Source organism: Otolemur garnettii, unplaced genomic scaffold, assembly GCF_000181295.1.
Source record: "Otolemur garnettii isolate 467f Iridium unplaced genomic scaffold, OtoGar3 scaffold00155, whole genome shotgun sequence".
Lineage (NCBI taxonomy): Eukaryota > Metazoa > Chordata > Mammalia > Primates > Galagidae > Otolemur > Otolemur garnettii.
In genome coordinates this window covers 1,332,029-1,350,002 of record NW_003852550.1, presented here as the reverse complement: position 1 = coordinate 1,350,002, position 17,974 = coordinate 1,332,029, and the positions used below count along the sequence as shown (strand labels likewise).

At 46.0% G+C, this 17,974-nt stretch overlaps 1 protein-coding gene across 1 annotated transcript in view; it reads right to left on the bottom strand.

The window, feature by feature from the left end:
- Positions 1-17,974, bottom strand: part of FRMPD3 (FERM and PDZ domain containing 3) — a 76,274-nt gene that overhangs the window by 40,393 nt on the left and 17,907 nt on the right. The window contains exons 4-7 of the mRNA XM_023519074.1: positions 15,307-15,411; positions 10,665-10,772; positions 7,006-7,137; positions 5,129-5,248 (exon numbers count right to left, since the gene is read on the bottom strand). Of these exons, the coding sequence (XP_023374842.1) occupies positions 5,129-5,248; positions 7,006-7,137; positions 10,665-10,772; positions 15,307-15,411 (465 nt within the window). The remainder of the gene's footprint in view (positions 1-5,128; positions 5,249-7,005; positions 7,138-10,664; positions 10,773-15,306; positions 15,412-17,974) is intronic.

Below are 17,974 nucleotides of genomic sequence, written 5' to 3'. Positions count from 1 at the left end.
AGCTTGAGGCTCCGTCTCAAAAAAAAAAAAAAAAGAAAGCATATGTCCATACAAAGACACAAACACAAATGTCCATGGAAGCTTTATAGCAAGAGCTAAATCCTGGAAACAACCCAAAAGGTCCATAAACAAGTGAATCAATCAATATGCAAATTCTGCCACATCTATACTGTGGAATACTATTTAACAGTAAAAAGAAATGAACTATGGATACATGCAACAACATGGATGTTGCTCAAAACTATGCTGAGCCAAACAAGCCAGGCCAAAACAAGTGTATGTACTGCATGATTTGTTTATATGAAACTCTAGAAAATGCAAACTAATCTGAGGTGACAGAAAGCAGGTCAGTGGTTGTCTGGGGCTGGAAGAGAAGAATTACAAAGGGGCCTGAGGGAACTTTTGGGAGGATATGTTCAATATTGGATATGTTCATATTGGATATGTTCAATGCTCATATTGGCTACATTCAATATTTTTTTTTGCAGTTTTTTTTTTTTTTTTTTTTTTTTTTTGGCCAGGGCCGGGTTTGAATCCGCCACCTCCAGTATATGGGGCTGGCGCCCTACTCCTTGAGCTGCAGGCACCACCCTAATGTTCAATATTTTGATTGTGGTGATGGTTTCAGAGGCATAAACATATGTCAGAACTTAATTTTTTTTTTTTTTTACTTTTTGCATTTTTCTGCCAGGAACACTGTGTTGAGACAAAACTTATCATACTGTGAACTTTAAACATGTACAGTTGTGTGTCAGTTAGACCTCCAAGAAGCTGTTAAATATAAAAAAGAAGGAATACAGCTGAAGTCCATATCATTATAAAGGGGAGGGACAGATAGGGTAGGCATGGTCTTGTTCCCCAATTCTAAAATATTATCACCAAGGCAATCTACAAGCAACCTGAATGAAAAAAATTCAGGGAAAAAAAAAAAGAAAAAGAGAACTAAACTTATAAAATTCAAAGAACAACTATAACATGTTATCCCCTAGAGGGTAGGTTAAGGAATTTGAGGCAGTTTGAGAGATGTTCCTGCTGGGCCCAGTGGCTCATGCCTATAATCCTAGCAATTTGGAAGGCTGAGGTGGGAGGGTCACTTAAGTTCAGACGTTTAAGACTAGCCTGGCCAACAAAGTGAGAACCCATCTCTATAAAAATTTTTAAAAATTAGCTAGGTGTGGTAGCTGCCTGTAGTCTCAGCTACTTGGGAGGCTAAGGCTGGAGAATCATGAGAGTCCAGGAGTTTGAGGCTGTACTAAGCTATGGTGCCACTGCACTCCAGTGACAGAATGAGATCTTATCTCAAAGAAAGAGAAAAGAAATGTGCCCAACATTTTAGATTGTCAGAAGAGCCAGAAAGGTCAGACACATTGTGCCATCAGAGACAGGTGAGGTATGAGGTTTTATTTCTCTTATCGAATGCTATGTATGTCCTAAAACTCAACATCTCCCAAAATGCACTCATTCCCCCCCAACCCATTCCACTGCCTGTATTCCCTAATTCATAGAGTGATACAATCCCTGCCAGACACATGCTAAGTCAAAGCCATCAAATCTGCCTTTTAAATCTCTCTTGCAGGCTGGGTGCGGTGGCTCATACCTGTAATCCTAGCACTCTGGGAGGCTGAGGAGGGTGGATTGTTTGAGCTTAGGAGTTTGAGACCAACCTGAGCAAGAGCAAGACTCTGTCTCTACTAAATACAGAATGTCCATAAAATTTGTGTGCACTTACAAAGTCACAACTATTTTAAATTGTACATCAACTTTATGGACACCCTGTACAGAAAAAAACCAGCCAGACATGGTGGCAAATACCTGTAGTCCCAGCTACTCAGGTGGCTCAGGTAAGAGGATTGCTCAAGCCCAAGAGTTTGAGGTTGCAGTGAGCTATGATGCCATGGCACTCTACCCAGGGCAACAAAGTCAGATTCTGTCTCAAAAAATAAATGAACAAAAATTAAAAAATTTTAAAAAATTGTACCCTAAAAAAATAAATCTCTCTTGAAACCTAACCCACTCCTGCGTTGTGATCCTGGTTCTGGCCAGCTAGTGTACTTTCTCAGCTGGAGTACTCTTTTAAAATTGTTCATCTAACCAGGCAATTGTGCTTTCATCATTTCTGTTCTCCTATCTTCCAGCAGAATTTCTTTACCTTGGGGGCACATTTGAATCACCTGAGGAATTAAAAAAATACCAATGTTTTGACCCCACTCCCATAGATTTTTGATGTAATTGGTCTCGGGTAGGGCAGAGAACTTTTTCCTGAAGCTTCCTAGATGATTTATTTATTAATTATTATTATTATTATTATTGTAGAGATAGAGTCTCACTTTATCACCCTTGGTAGAGTGCTGTGACATCATACAGCTCACAGCAACCTCCAGCTCCTGGGCTTAGGCGATTCTCTTGCCTCAGCCTGAGTAGCTGGGACTACAGGCGCCCACCACAGTGCAGAGCTATTTTTTGTTGTTGTTGCAGTTTGGCCGGGGCCAGGTTGGAACTCAGCATATGGGGCCAGCACCCTACTCACTGAGCCGCCCAGATAATTTTTTTTTTTAAGACAGAGACCTATTATGTTGCCCTCGGTAGAGTGCTGTGGCATCACAGCTCACAGCAACCTCAAACTCTTGGGCTTAAGCGATTCTCTTGCCTCAGCCTCCCAAGTAGCTGGGACTACAGGCACTTGCCACAACCCCCGGCTATTTTTTGTTGCAGTTGTCATTGTTGTTTTAGCTGGCCCAGACTGGGTTTGAAACTGCCCACTTCCATGTATGTGGCTGGAGCTATAACCACTGTGCTACGGGTGCCGAGCCTTCTTAGGTGATTTTAATGTACAGCTAGGGTTAATAATCATTGCCCTAAAGTAGTGGTTCAGCCAGTGCTTGGTGGGTCATGCTTGTAATCCTAGCACTTGGGAGGCCAAGATGGGTAGAGCTCAGGAGTTTGAGACCAGCCTAAGCAAGAGGGAGACCCCATCCATACTAAAAATAGAAAAACTAAAGAGATGCTGTGGTGGGTGCCTATAGTCCCAGCTACTTGGGAGGCTAAGGCAAGAGGATTACTTGAGCCCAGGAGTTTGAGGTTGCTGTGAGCTAGGCTGATGCCATGGCACTCTTCCCAGGACAACAGAATGAGACTCTGTTAACCCTATTATGAAACTAATTTATAGCTATCATAGGAAAACTATAACCCAATTTTAGACCAAGAATAAAGGGAAAGGGGAAAGGGAGGGGAGGGGAGGGGGGAGGATGAGTGGAGGGAGGGTGATTGGTGGGATCAAGCCTATGATTTATCCTATAACGGTACATGTGAATCTTACTAAATGTAGAATATAAATGTTTTAACACAACAACTAAGAAAATGACACGAAGGCTATGTTAACCAGTTGGATGAAAGTATTCCAAATTGTATATAGTAACAACCCACTGTACCCCATGATAGTATCAATGTACACAGCTATGACTTAATAAAAAAAAGAAATAAAAGAAATAAATGAAGCAGTGGTTCTTGGCTTGGTGCCTATAGCTCAGCAGCCAAGGGCGCCAGCTACATACACCAGAGCTGGCGGGTTCAAATCTAGCCAGGGCCTGCCAAACAACAATGACAACTGCAACCAAAAAAAAGAAAAAAGAAAAAATAGCCAGGCATTGTGGGGGGTGCCTGTAGTCCCAGCTACTTGGAAGGCTGAGGCAAAAGGATTACTTAAGCCTAAGAGTTGGAGGTTCTATGAGCTGTGACGCCACAACTCTACCAAGGGAGACAAAGTGAGATACTGTCTCAAAAAAAAAAAAAAAAAAGAAAAGAAAAAAAGCAGAGGTTCTCAAAGTCTCTGGGCATTAGGATCCCCTAAAGGGCTTGTTGAAACACAGGGTGCTGGGCTCCACCTCCACAGTTTCTGATTTAGCAGGACTGGGCTGGAGCCTGAGAAGTACCATCTCTAACAAGCTTCTAGTTCATGCCGATGCTGCTGGTCTGCGGACTACACTTTGAAAATCATTGCCTGGCCTCAGCCATAAAGCCTATGTTTGTCACGGCCTGCTAAGCCCTTCACCACCTGCTTCCTGTCTCTCCAATTGCATTTCCTACTTCTCCTTACCTCAGATCCTATTCCTACTATAATAAAAATCACTACCGCGCTCTCATCATGCCATGCTATTTTATGCCACCATGGCTTTTGTAACATAAGACCTTCTGTTTGGAATAAGTCCCCTGTACTCTACCACTCTACACAGAAAACCTCCATTCATCCTTCAAGGCTAAGAGCATGCATGTATCACTTCCTCTGTGAAGCTTTCACTGCTTTGCCCCATGTAGAGTTGGAAAAATGTTCCCTGGATACCCTCATTAACAATGCACCGTGCTGGGCAGTGCCTGTGACTCAGTGAGTAGTGCGCCAGCCTCATATACTGAGTGTGGTGGGTTCAAACCCAGTCCCGGCCAAACTGCAACAAAAAATAGCCGGGCATTGTGGCAGGTGCCTGCAGTCCCAGCTACTCAGGAGGCTGAGGCAAGAGAATTGCCTAAGCCTAAGAGCTTGAGGTTGCTGTGAGCTGTGATGCCACAGCACTCTACCAAGGGTGACAAAGTGAGACTCTGTCTCTAAAAAAAAAATAAATAAATAAATAAATAATAATAAAATGCACCGTGCTGCTGTCATATGTATTTGTGTACACATGTGCTCTAATGAGCCAGCACAGTTCTTTGTTCACCCCTGATTGCCAGTACCTAGCATAAGTCTCAGCCCAGAGTATGTGTTCACTAAATGTTTCTGTATGAACATGGGAATCATTCCCATACTAGAGGTAGGTGTTAGGGGTTGGGACTGCTTGAAACCCACATAGGCTTGTTAAACCTTGGGATCCTGTGAAGATGCCAGAGTTACTATGGTTTCTTATTTCTCAACACTGATGAGATCTGAGTGGACAAATAGACTTTGAGCCAAAGCTAGCTCACGTCACCATGTTAACCAACTTGGCCATGGCCTACAATAGCAGCAGAAATGGAAAGGCCCTTCAGAGATACCTGGAGGTTGGAAAAACTTACATAGTGCCTGCAGTGTGATGGTAGAACAGCCTGCCTGCCTGTCTGTCCATTGGTCTGTCTGTCTGTTTGTCCCCAAGCCAGACTCTACCTGGATGTATAGGTACTCAAAAGCAGCAGGATCCCGACGCAGGAGCTCCACAGGGTCTTTGGGAAAGAAGCTTATTCGGAAGAGGCATTTCATTCCATGATAGTGTGTCCGCTGCACCACCTAAGGCCCAGGATGAGAAGAAGAGAGATGTGGAATCAATGGCCGGGATGGTGGGAAGTCAGCTCAGTGACTCCTTAAGGTGGAGCCTGGGGTAGAGCCAGGCTGTTCTTTCCCATTCTGTCTCCCACTTGGAAAATTCTGATTCTCTTTACGGGGAAGTGATGAGGGACCAGGTCTTTCCTGCATGTCTGACCCAAAATCATAGGAATTTTAAAATCACTTATCTAAGACATGACCTTTATCAACAATTGCATCTAAGGCCCAAGACACTAGGTAGGAAGAGAGGGCTCCTGGGAACTTCTCAAGATTCTTTTCTGGCTGTGGGGCTCATGCTTTCACCTTGACAGGAGCTTAGCCTCAAGCAGAGTAAATTGCTGATTGGAAGCCAAATCAAAGATTTAAAATCCCATGTCAACGAATAGATGAAACAAGTTGGCAATATATTGGAATTGTCAATCCTAGGGATGGGTAATAGGGTCCATTATACTATATTCCTTCTACTTTTGTGTATTTTTGAAATTTTTCATCATAAAAAGTTGAAAATCTCATTTGGAACAACAGACCAATTATATTCAAAGGGCTGCATAGGCGCTAGGGAGGCACTTAGGCCTCCCTCCAAGCAGGGCACCTACAACCCTTCCTTCCCACCTGTGAGTTTCTGGATTGCATTTGGCTGAGAACTAAACTTGAAGAACCCGTCTTTCCAAAAATCTTTTCATCTTTTTTTTTTTTTCCTTTTCCATCTGCTATTGGTTTTTACGTGGTTTCCATGTAGGCTTTGAAAAGGTATTTCTTCCCAACTATTCCTCCTCACCTCGGTCCCACCCTACCTGGGAATACTGACTGGCTGCCCCTCTGAGACTTATTGGTGCTTCACCATTGGTGGAGTGCTGTCTAGCAATCCTGGATTCCCCCAGCCTTTTTCCATATGGGGAGGAATGGGAAGACCAGACAAGTTTTTCCCACTCTACCTTGGAAGGTGATGTGGGCGGCATGCTGCCTATTCTTGGCCCTAACTCAGTCAACTCCCAACTCTCACTTGTCCTAACCTCACTAGATTACATTCCACTGACCCTTCTGTTTTATAGCCTTAATCCAAAGAGCCAAGTTTTTAGGCCTGGCAAGGTGGCTCAGGCATGTAATCCCACTGGAGGCCGAGGTGGGTGGATTGCTTAAGCTCAGGAGTTCGAGACCAGCCTGAGAAAAAGTGAGACCCCGTCTCTACTACAAATGGAAAAACTAGCCAAGTGTCATGGGGGGTGCCTATAGTCCCAGCTACTCAGGAGGCTGAGGCAAGAGGATCTCTTAAGCCCAGGCATTTGAGGTTGCTGTGAGCTATGATGCCACAGCACTCTACACAGGGCAAGAGAGTGCTAAACAGAAAACAAAGAACAAAACAAAAACAAGAAAGAGCCAAGTTTCTCCCTAAACGCAGAAAAGTCTAGCGAATGGGGGTTCCAGAACACAGAAGACTTGCCACTGCTCTAGAACTCAGCATTCCGGGTGCCACGTGACTTATTAGCCCACACTCTTCCCACTAGACACTGAGACTAAGAATCTACATGCCTTTCTCAGGTCACAAAGGGCACTGTCAAAAGCCCTTTGGAGGTGGGAAGTACTGGCTTTGGGTGAGAACCACAACTTCTGGGAGGTACCTGAGTCTATCATCGTGTTTCCGGACAGGAAGTGCCTGAGGTCCTCTTCTAGACTAGAGGCCACATATAAAGCTATCAAGCCAGGAAAAAGGAGTTACTTACATAAGCCAGGGGCTGCTTGTCCTGGAGAAGCAGAAACTTGTGATTCTGTTCTGGCCCAGCGTACTCAAGGACAAGAGCAAAATGCTCAATGTACCTCAGGGAAAGACGGTCCTGTAATGTCACCATCACATCCTGTGGAAGACAAAAGCCTTGAGAGGAAGATCCATTCTGGCTCTAAGTTATTCTAAGCACCAAGCATGGGAGGGAGAATCAAACACCAAGAAAGATAATCCCGGGGAGAAGGCTTGAGATGCCGGCCTTTATGGCAGCCCCAACACTGTGCTTCAGGATGAGGAAAGTGACTCCTGAGTGCTGCTCAGAGGGCTGGGCCCTGGGAACACCAAAGGTGCAGGGGATGAAGGTAGGTGTTTCTGAACTTCTCTTGGCCAGGCATGTGGCACAAGAAAGTCATGTCTCTCCCTCCCTCCCTCTCTCCCTTGCATTCCACAAATTATTTCCAGAATGCTTACCCAGTGCCAGGCACTGTGTTAGCTCTTCTCTTCCCTTTTCTTCTAAATCAGAACATTCATTCAGGTTTATCTGTCAACTCTTTACTTAGGAATTATTCAAAGCCAAAGTTACATTTATATGATTAAAAAGGGTGCTATTGGTCGGGCGCGCTGGCTCATGCCTGTAATCCTAGCAGTCTGGGAGGCCAAGGTGGGTGGATTGCTTGAGCTCACGAGTTCCAGACCAGCCTGGGCAAAAAGTGAAACCTGTCTCTACTAAAAATAGAAAAACTGAGGCAGGAGGCTCACTTGAGCCCAAGAGTTGGAAATTGCTGTGAGGTATGACGACCATAGCACTCTACCAGGGAGACAGCTTGACACTCTAACTCTAAAATAAAATAAAAGGGTGCTATTTCCAGATTCATAATCTAAATCAAATAACTTGAGTTATTGGCAAACTGTTCGCTTTTGACCATATCAGGCTTTTACAGACTATCAATTTAGGAACTTGAAAAATGTAGCCACACAGAGGAACTATGTCTTATTGTCTTGTGTACAGTCACACATCTGACTACTTCTGGGCTCTGTCTGACCTGCTGCCCTACTTTTATTAATGATATTAGGGTGTCTGGAAATACATTGGTGGGGGCTGCCCAAATGTCACTTTTAAGACTTCTGCCACTGATTTGCTGTGACTTTGGCTTACATACTGGGCTCCAGTGTGTGTGTTCATCGAGTTGGCATCTCTCAGCCCCCAAATGCTGGAAAGAAGCAGGCTTGGGAATGTGAATCTCCCTTACAACCAGGGTTGCCAAACAAGCCCCTCAATGAACACTGAAAGATGTTCAGCCATTCAAATGTAAGGCTGGAAATTGGTGAGTACTTGAGAGCTTCCCTTTGTGTTATCCAAGTAGTCACAGAGGCGCCAGTGTTGCTGGAGCTCTGTCAGGGACAGATGAGGTTTTCTTTGCAGTTCAGCTGTACTGGGATTGTGGACAGCCAAGCCAGTGATTGCCAACTGGTGTTACAAGTGTAACAGCCCCTGTGCCAGGCTGTCAATTCACCCAGGTACCTCTCTGGGACAAGTGGCTTGGCAGCCAGTCAAAGTCCCAATAAATAGCCAGCACACCCTTCCTGAAGTCAAAGGGAGATCATGAGAGAGGGGAACCCTGCTGTCCTGGAAGGCTGGGGCTACCTGGAAGCCAGAGTTGGCAGTGATGATGTAAAGTGAGAGAACCTTGGAGAAGCCTCCAAGGGGAAAGAGAGGGTAGTGAATGCTACACTGTCCAGAAAGAATCCACAGTGGAAATTCCAGTTCATGAATAAATACTGAGGAGATTTCTGATACAAAGAGATACCTACATCTGGAGGAGGGACATTCAGACACAACTTGGGTAGCCTAGAGTTCTGTTCCAATGCCCCCTCCCATAGCCTGAAACCTTCAATAGCTAAGCCACCATCCCATGGCACCCTAAGAATATCCTCTGTCCCCTGGGGGACCCACACAGGCCTAAGCTGTCCAAAGAAATTTTTTTTTTCGAGACAAGAGTCTCACTTTATTGCCCTAGGTAGAGTGCTGTGGCATCATAGCTCACAGCAACCTCCAACTCCTGGACTTAGGTGATTCTCTTGCCTCAGCTTCCCAAGCAGCTGGGACTACAGGCACCTACCACAACGCCCAGCTAATTTTTTGGCCGGGGCCCGAGTTTGAACCTGCTACCCTCAGTATATGGGGCCAGTACCCTACCCATTGAGCCACAGACGCTGCCCCAAAGAAATTTAGTTTAATCAACATGGTTTAGTCACAGTGTATTGACATGAGGGTGCTACTGGCACTTCAGGCAGGACAATTCTTTTTTTCTTTTTTTTATTTTCTGACACAGAGTCTCAAGCTGTCGCCCTGGGTAGAGTGCTATGGCATCACAGCTCACAGCAACCTCAAACTCTTGGGCTTAAGCAATTCTCTTGCCTCAGCCTCCCAAGTAGCTGGGACTACAGGTGCCCACCACAAACGTCCGGCTATTTTTTGGTTGTAGTTGTCATTGTTGTTTGGCAGGCCCAGGCTGGATTCGAACCCGCCATGTCCAGTGTATGTGGCTAGGGCCCTAGCCGCTGAGCTATAGGGGCTGAGCCTGGGCAGGACAATTCATCACAATTCAGGGACTGTCCCACTCCCTGCAGAATACTTAGCATCTCTGATCCTGAGACACCAAATGTTTGTGAAGACCCAAAATGCCCTTTGCCATTTCCAGGGTGGGCCATATTGACCCTGGTTGAAAACTACTGGCAAGGCCCATACTGAGCACCTGAGAACTCCTTGTAAAGTTTTCCTGGTCCAGGGGTTTCTTTATTTATAGGGTTGTCTTCGTCTCAGTGTGGGAACTACAGGACATCTGTGTGCCAAGGTAGGTTTGCTGGGTAGGCACTGCAGCTGCCAGCAGTTTGGGCAGCACTGATTACATTAAAACATTTATTCTGGGGATGGCATTCTCTTTCTGGAGAGAGTCCAGAAGAAGAAGGAATGGATATTTCTGTCCCAGAGCTGAGTGAATCTGAGGGTTAATTGTATCATCGCCTCTGCTCCTCAGGACTAAGAGAATCACTACGAATTTCAGACGCCTGGCTGAGCTGTTAAGAATCACAGCTCAGTAATTGCTCTTCCTGTGAAAAGAATAGCCAAAGGGGCTATGGCTGGACTTTTCAAATCTTGGTTCAGTGCTTAAGATCTGCTTGTTATTTAAAAAGCAAGACATGGTTAAGCTAATCTCCCCAGAGATTGTGTTTGTTTATTTCTGTGTGTAAACTTGCGTAGGTGTTACCATATCAATATAAATCACTGATGCTTATTATCCGTGGTTTAATGATATTTACGCTCCTCAGTTCCTAAGTTCCTGAGGGACCCTGTGCAACATGAACACAAAACAGTTCACCGGTAGATGTGAGCCCAAGTGCCCACATGCACCCATGCGCCCATGTGCCCACGTGCATACACACGCAGCATTAACAATGACTAGCACACAGTGGGGCATGCAAATATCCAGCTCCATCATCATCTGTGGACTGCATTTTTGCAGCCTTGTTCTCACAAGCATTGGGAGCTAAAGATCATCTTGCTTGGGCAGCAAGTAGACTCAGAAGCGCACAGGACAAACAGTGGGCTATATTCTGGAGAGGTCAATGCTGGCCTGGGAAAGGAGACTCTGTAGGTACCTTTACAGTGGTCCGGCCATCAAACGTGAATGACTTAATCTGCCCATTTTCTAAGAAAACCTTCAGGACGTTGGGGATGAGGAGGAGAGCTTCCTTCTTCATCATTTTCTGTGAAGAAGCAGAAAAAAACAGGGAGAGAGACTCATTTAGAAGGAGGAGGGACGCAAGAGGAAAGGTATAGAAAGGAACAGAGAAAAGGTGAAAGGGACAGGGAGCCAAAGGTGCAGGAGGACACAGACACTGCAAAGAGTGGATCAGTAATAATGCTACACGGGAACTAGAGCCAAATTCACCAAGAAGGCACTGGGCCGTGTCAAAAGTTCACCCTTCGGCAAGGCACGGTGGCTCATGCCTGTAATCCCACCACTCTGGGAGGCTGAGGTGGATGGATCGCCTAAGCTTAGGAGTTTGAGACCAGCCTGAACAAGAGTGAGATCCCGTCTCTCCTAACAATAGAAAAACTAGCTAGAAGTCATGACAGATGCCTGCAGTCCTAGCTATTTGGGAGGCTGAGGCAAGATCACTTTAGCCCAACAGTTTGAGGTTGCTGTGAGCTATGACACCATGGCACTCAGCCCCAGGGTAAATGAGTGAAACTGTCTCAAAAAAAAAATAAAAAGTTCGCCCTTCATTTAACATCATGGTGCCCCCTTTGTGGTTCAGATCTCCACCGCTTGGCCCATAGAGCAGTGCTTGGCCCACGGAGACCATCATACACTCCCAGAAGGGCTGATGCAGGGCCTCCTTTGGAACACACCTTACTCACCCGATTTCACTTCCTGATACATCCTTTTCCACCAGGCCCTTCACAAACCAAGATCACTTCCCCCCCCCACCGCGATGCTTTTGCTTTGGCATTTCCCCTCCCTTATAGCCACCTAGGCCTTTGTGACCTGGCCCCTGCCTACCTCCCCAGAGTTACAACCTGCCTTCTATTCCTAGTTCCCATGCCTCCATACCTTTGACAAGTCTTCATCATTCAGGACCCTCCAACTGTCTGCGGGGCACTTAGTGTCTCTGATTCTGAGACACAAAATGCCAATAGCACACCAAGTCTTTGGGATGACCTAAAACACTCTTAGACATTTCCAAAAGGTCTCTAGGAGTGGGCAATGCCTACCCTGACTGAGAATCACTGGCGAGACATCTTTGGTTTTTTTTCTTTTTGAGACAGAGTCTCACTATGTCACCCTTGGTAAAGTGCCGCGGGGCACAGTTCACAGCAACCTCAGACTTTTGGGCTTAAGCGATTCTCTTGCCTCAGCCTCCCGAGCAGCTGGGACTGCAGGTGCCCACCACAATGCCCGGCTGTTTTTTGGCTGCAATTGTCATTGGTGTTTAGCAGGCCTAGCCTGGGCTCGAACCCCCCACCTTCAGTATATGTGGCCAGCACCCTACTCACTGAGCTACAAGCGCTGAGCCACTGGTGAGGCATCTTTCTGAGCACCTGACAACTTCTTAGCAAAAGTTTTCCTTGCTTAGAAGTTTATAGAGTGGTGCATGTTAAGTTCTCAGTAAAAATTCATTAAAGAAATCCCGTTTCCTCCGCCTTTCTCTTTCCCTTCTTGGTAAACTCCTACTCATCCTTCAAAATCCAGCTCAATAGTCAGACATTGGACCTGGTTCACTCATGCATTCCTACAGCAATCTATATAAACCTCTCAGTGCTCTTATTATATTTTTAAAGAACATTTAATCTTTCACAATCAAATGGTGAATTCAGAATGCAATAGCCATGTCCTATTCATCTTTGCAGTACCCATACTAAACCAAGCTCCTGACACACAGCTGGTGCTCAATAAATGGCTGCTGATGAATGAGCAGCAGGTGCCTAATATGTACTTACTTCAATGATTACATTTCCTCAGGGCAACACCATCGGTTCCTCAGAACGAAAAAGCTACATAGATGGCCGGAATTCTTAATCCGGTGGGCATTCACTGAGCCACTATGGTATGCCTAGCACTGTGCTGAGTCCCCAGGAGGACTACAGCAAAAATAGAGAACTTGAGCCCAGTCTCCACTCATGTCAGTGACCTGGCATAAACACATGTTAGAAAAAACCAAACAGCTAAAGTTCCGTAGACAAGGCAAATTCGATTTTGATTTTGAAGGAGATGGAGGGTATAGATTCCTTATTTTTTTTTTTTTTTTTGAGACAGAGTCTTAGTATGTCACCCTCGGTACAGTGCTGTGGCATCACAGCTCACAGCAACCTCTTGGGCTTAAGTGATTCTCTTGCCTCAGTCTCCCAAGTAGCTGGGACTATAGGTGCCTACTGCAATGCCCGGCCATTTTTTATTGCAGTTGTCATTATTGTTTTAGCTGGCCCGGGCTGGGTTCAAACCCACCAGTATGTGACCGGCGCTGTAACCACTGTGCTATGGGCACCGAGCCAATGGGCATAGATTCTTAAAGAAGCCGAAAAAGCACAGTCCAGATTAGGGACTGTCATGGATCATGGACAAAGCAATTAGGAACAAGCAAGTCTCCTGGGTGGGTTTTGGTTGCTGGTGGTGAGGAATCAGGAGTCAGGCTTGGCTGGGGTCAAGTGGGAACTGATGGGATAAAAACTGACTCCCTAGTCCTCTCCCTGCTCCTGAGATGCCTTACTCCTGCCCAGCCCAAAGCCCCTGGATCCCCAGCTGATGATGCGCAGTGGTGGCAAGATTTATTTAGCACACTGGGTTGGACTCAGATAATTACTTAATTGATTTTGCTTAAAAATAGAGTTGGCAAGGAACGCCCACAGGATTTATTTTTGCTCTGGTTGCTTAATAAAGCCTTGGAACACGAAGGAAAAGGGGATGATAGGACAGTCCAGAGTCACCTGGGCCTAGAGCCCCCCAGGTCCCAACCAGTGATGAGGTTACTATGGTCCACACTGGCGGCAGTGGTGCTGTTGTAACATCAGGTGAGTTCCTGAGCAAAGAGAGAGTTGGAAGACTGATGTCCCTCTTTCCCTCAGACAAGAGCCCTGAACCAGACCTGATGGCTTGTTCAGGAGGAAGAGAAGCAACTTGGGGTGGGTCCTCCCTACTCTGGGGCATTTGTGTTCTGATAGACTGCAGCGGGGAGTTGATTCTGCCTGTGGCCTAGCTGTGGTATACGGAGAGGGGAGCTATGGTGGAGGAAGGAGAGATTGGAGCAGGGACAGTGGAAGGAAGATGAAAAGAGGGGAGGGGAGGGAGTTCTTCACTGAGTGGCTTGACCTCGGTTGATTACTCTGCAATGATGGGATGGGATTGTATGCACCTGTCCATACTTCCCAAATCAATTCATATGTCCTCTGGGTTTTCAAGGGCTTAGGACACAAATTTCCCCTTAGTGACTTGGACTTCATACCGTTCACTTTCCTCTTTGCTCACCAACCCTTGCTTCTCTTCAACCTTTTCTGCTAGGGTTGACATGGGTCCCAGCCACCAACAATTCAGACAACTTGTACAGTGGGGTCCTATAGCCCCCCTGTGCTTTCCTTCTATACAAAGGAGGAGGAGGAGGAGGGCATGGGCTCCGTTTGGGGATGAGATTCAGGGAAATGGAGATGGAAGACACCTGTGTCCTCTAGCCCTTCTGAATGACTCTTCCTCAAAGAACTAGAGAAGTGCCTGGCCTCCCGCTGATTTCCCCACTCAATCTGGGCCTGCTAGTGTCTCTCAACAACTGCAGCTGTGCCTCAGTATGTAAATGCCAAGGGCCCCCTGATGGCCCTGTCTGCCACAGCCTGCAAAAGCACAGAAGTGCCTGTTAGTTCCAGCTATCTCCTCCACCCCCACTGGGATATCACCAACTTCTAAAGATTCCTAGGGTACTTTGGCCTCGAACCCATGACTGCTCAGCACAGATCTTTCTCCTCTCCACCCACTTCTTATTTGCACATCTGGGGCAGTCAGTTCACTGCATGTAAACCCACAAAGCAGTGGGAAAGACTGCAACTGGCCAGGACTCCCCTCCCCGCTATGTTGTTAGCTGCGTGGCATGGGCTGTTGAACATTGTCTGCTCCTCCATACCATACCACCCAGTAGCAGATTTTATATTGTCTCAATCTGAACCACTTTTACCCTGGAACATCACTGAGAGATATCCAGTGCTATGAAACATATATATTTCTTTTGCCTCCCCTCTAGCACTGGGAACACAGTAGATACCTAATAAAAACGTGGTGCTTTAATGAGAGTCTGTATCATTTGCTCTAGGCAGATTCACCCATCACGGCAGTCTTCTCCAGTCAAGATGTGGGGTTGCAGGATCACTTAAATGTGAAGAGAGGTCAATTTCAGCAGCCACTTATTCCTCAGATCTTCAGAAAACCATTACTTCCTTTCTGCTTTTATCAAGTAGCCAAAAGATGGTCATGGAGCACTTGTTCTGGGTGTAAGCTATTGGGTTAGGGATGGAAATTTCTCTAAGCAACAGGAGGATCTTGATGGAATCAATAGTGTTCCTTCTCCTCTCGATGCCCAGAGCCATTCTGGATATCACATACTCCTCCTCACTCACTACCCCTCCACCCACAGCACCGGGACCCTCCCACGCCTTTCAGAACAACACTGTGCACCACTGAGTAGCCCCAGAGGGAGACCTGACAGTCAGGAAGACTCTGGCCTCGGGTGGAGGGGAGAGAGCCAAAGCTGCACTTACTGCATTTGTTTCTTTAACTGCCACCTGCTCAGAAAATCGAACCTTCGCAGGATTGGACCTCAGCTTGGCCTTCTTCGCAGCACTGATGAAGGCAGATTTGGGGGACTGAAAAAAGAACAGAGAGCTGGTGAGTTCCCCGTTCCTGGGGAAAACCTGATCATTGTCATGTCAGAGTTAAGATGTCCCAGTACAGGTCCACTTTGCCTTACTGATTAAGGAGTCAATAAGAATTGATTGCCTACTGGGTGCAAGGCGATGTGCTAAGTGCTTCGCTATATGAGTGGTGTGTTCGGGAAAAGTTGGGCATGAATTGAATTGAAGTAAATTGAATCCCAATATTAATGCTCTATGCCTAGGGGAGTTTGCAAAAATGTTTTAGTAATGACATACATTGAATTTTTATGTATTTGGTTTTCTTCATGTGAGATATATCTAAATGGTGATTTTTATTACATCTGAATATAAGCATCTCAAAGCATTTACAGAAATGGTCTTATCTCACAGATATGCCCTGCTCCCATAAAGAAGGCGCACGACAGATATTATTTTAGACTTGGGAGAAAGGAGACCGAGCACGCCAGCATGATTTATCTATAGTTGCAATGCTATTTGGAAACAGAGATGTGGGAGCTTTAACCCAGGTCTTGTGGCTTTCTGGTTCTGGGCTCTGCACCACTTTGTTTATCCAATGCTATAAGAAATGCCCCAATAATCAGCTAGGTTCTTTATTTATTTTGTTTTTTGAGACAGAGTCTCCCTATGTCACCCTGGGTAGAGTGCCGTGGCATTGCAGCTCACAGCAACCTCAAACTCTTGGGCTCAAGTCATTCTCTTGCCTTACCCTCCCAAGTAGCTGGGACTACAGGCACCTGCCACATCCCCTGGTTATTTTTAAAGGAGGTCTCGCTCCCGCTCAGGCTGGTCTTGAATCTGTGGGCTTAGGCAATCCACCCACCTCGGCCTCCCCAGGGCTACGATTACAGGCATGAGCCACTGCGCCTGGCCAGGTTCTTTATCTTAAAAAGTAGCCCAGGGGGCAGGGGCAGTGGTTTGTGCCTGTAATCCTAGCACTTTGGGAGTCAGAGGCTGGAGGATGGCTTGAGGCCAGGAGTTTTAGACCAGCCTGAGCAATAGTGAGATGCTGTTTCTACCAAAACCAAATTACACAGATATATAGAGGGGGCTAAACAATGTATATATTTTTAAGAAGAAAAATGTATTAAAATCATAATACTCAATATATACCAATACCAACACACACACACACACACACACACACACACAAACAATGGCCAGCATGGTGGTGGGCACCTGTAGTCCCAGCTACTCAGGAGCTAAGACAGGAGGATGACTTGAGTCCAGGAGTTTGAGGTTGCAATGAGCTATCATGACGCCAGTGCACTCTAGCCCAGACAACAAAACAAGACCTTGTCTCAATAAAATGAAAATAAAAACAAAAAAGTTGCCCAGAAATTCAGCAGAAAGCATGATTAGCAATCACTGAAAACTAAGCCTTTCCTGGGAGCTCCTGGTATTCCAAGCCCCTGCTGAGTTCCGTATAGCCTAGTAGCCAGGAAATGCAGGAGTCAAGCTGAGGGGCACCCTCACATCTTTGGGGACATTTCTTCATTCATATGATAGATTTAGGGAGAGCCTACAACATGCCAGGCACTGTTCTAGGTGATGAAGGATAGAGCAGTGAATAAGAGAAACAAAACTCCCTGGCCTCATGGAGTGGCCTTTCTAGCAGGGGAAGATAGACTATAAATAACTATCTTTTAGGGAGCAAATAAGGACTGTGAGGAAAAATGGGGAAGGGGAAGGGACTACACAAAAGGGTGAGTGAGGATGGGAGTGGTGGGGGTGTTATTTTAGCAATTTTGAAATATACATTATTATTAACTGTGGTCACCATGCTGCACAATAGATCTCAAAAAATTTATTCCTCCTGTCCAACTGAAACTTTGTACCCTTTGAACATCTCCCCATCCCCTCCTTCACGCCAGCCTGGTAGAATGGGAATCCCCTTTCCCCTCCTTACTTCTATGAGTTAGACTTTTTAAGATTCTGTATGTGAGATCTGTCTTTCTGTGCCTGGCTAACTTCACTTAGTACAAATGTCATTTGGGTTCATACGCGTTGTCACAAATGACAGGATTTCCTTCTCTTCGATGGCTGAATAGTATTCCACTGTTTACAGGTACTGTATTTTCTGTATCCACTCATCTGTTGATAGATACTTAGGCTGATTCCACATCGTGGCGGTGGGGCATACTGTTGCAATGAACATGGGAGAGCAGACATCTCTTCAACATACTGATTTCGGTTCCTCTGGATCCCCAGAATTGGGATAGCAGGATGTTATTTTAGACAGGATAGTCAGGGAGGACCTCTCGGGAGGAGGTGAAATTAGGCAGAGACTTGAAAAAAGTGAGGAAAAGATAGCCATGAGACTATCTGGAGAAAGGCCCTGAGGTGGGTGCAGGGTTGGGGTATGTGAGGAACTAGCAGGAAGGAAGCCCAAGGTGGGTAGAGTAGTGATGGATGGGGTGGGGGAGGAGAGGCAGCCTGGGGGCTGGGTCACATCAGGCCTTGTAAGCCATGGGAAGAACTTTGGATTTCACTCCGCTGGAGGGGTTTTTTGGTTGTTTATTTGTTTGTTTTTGGG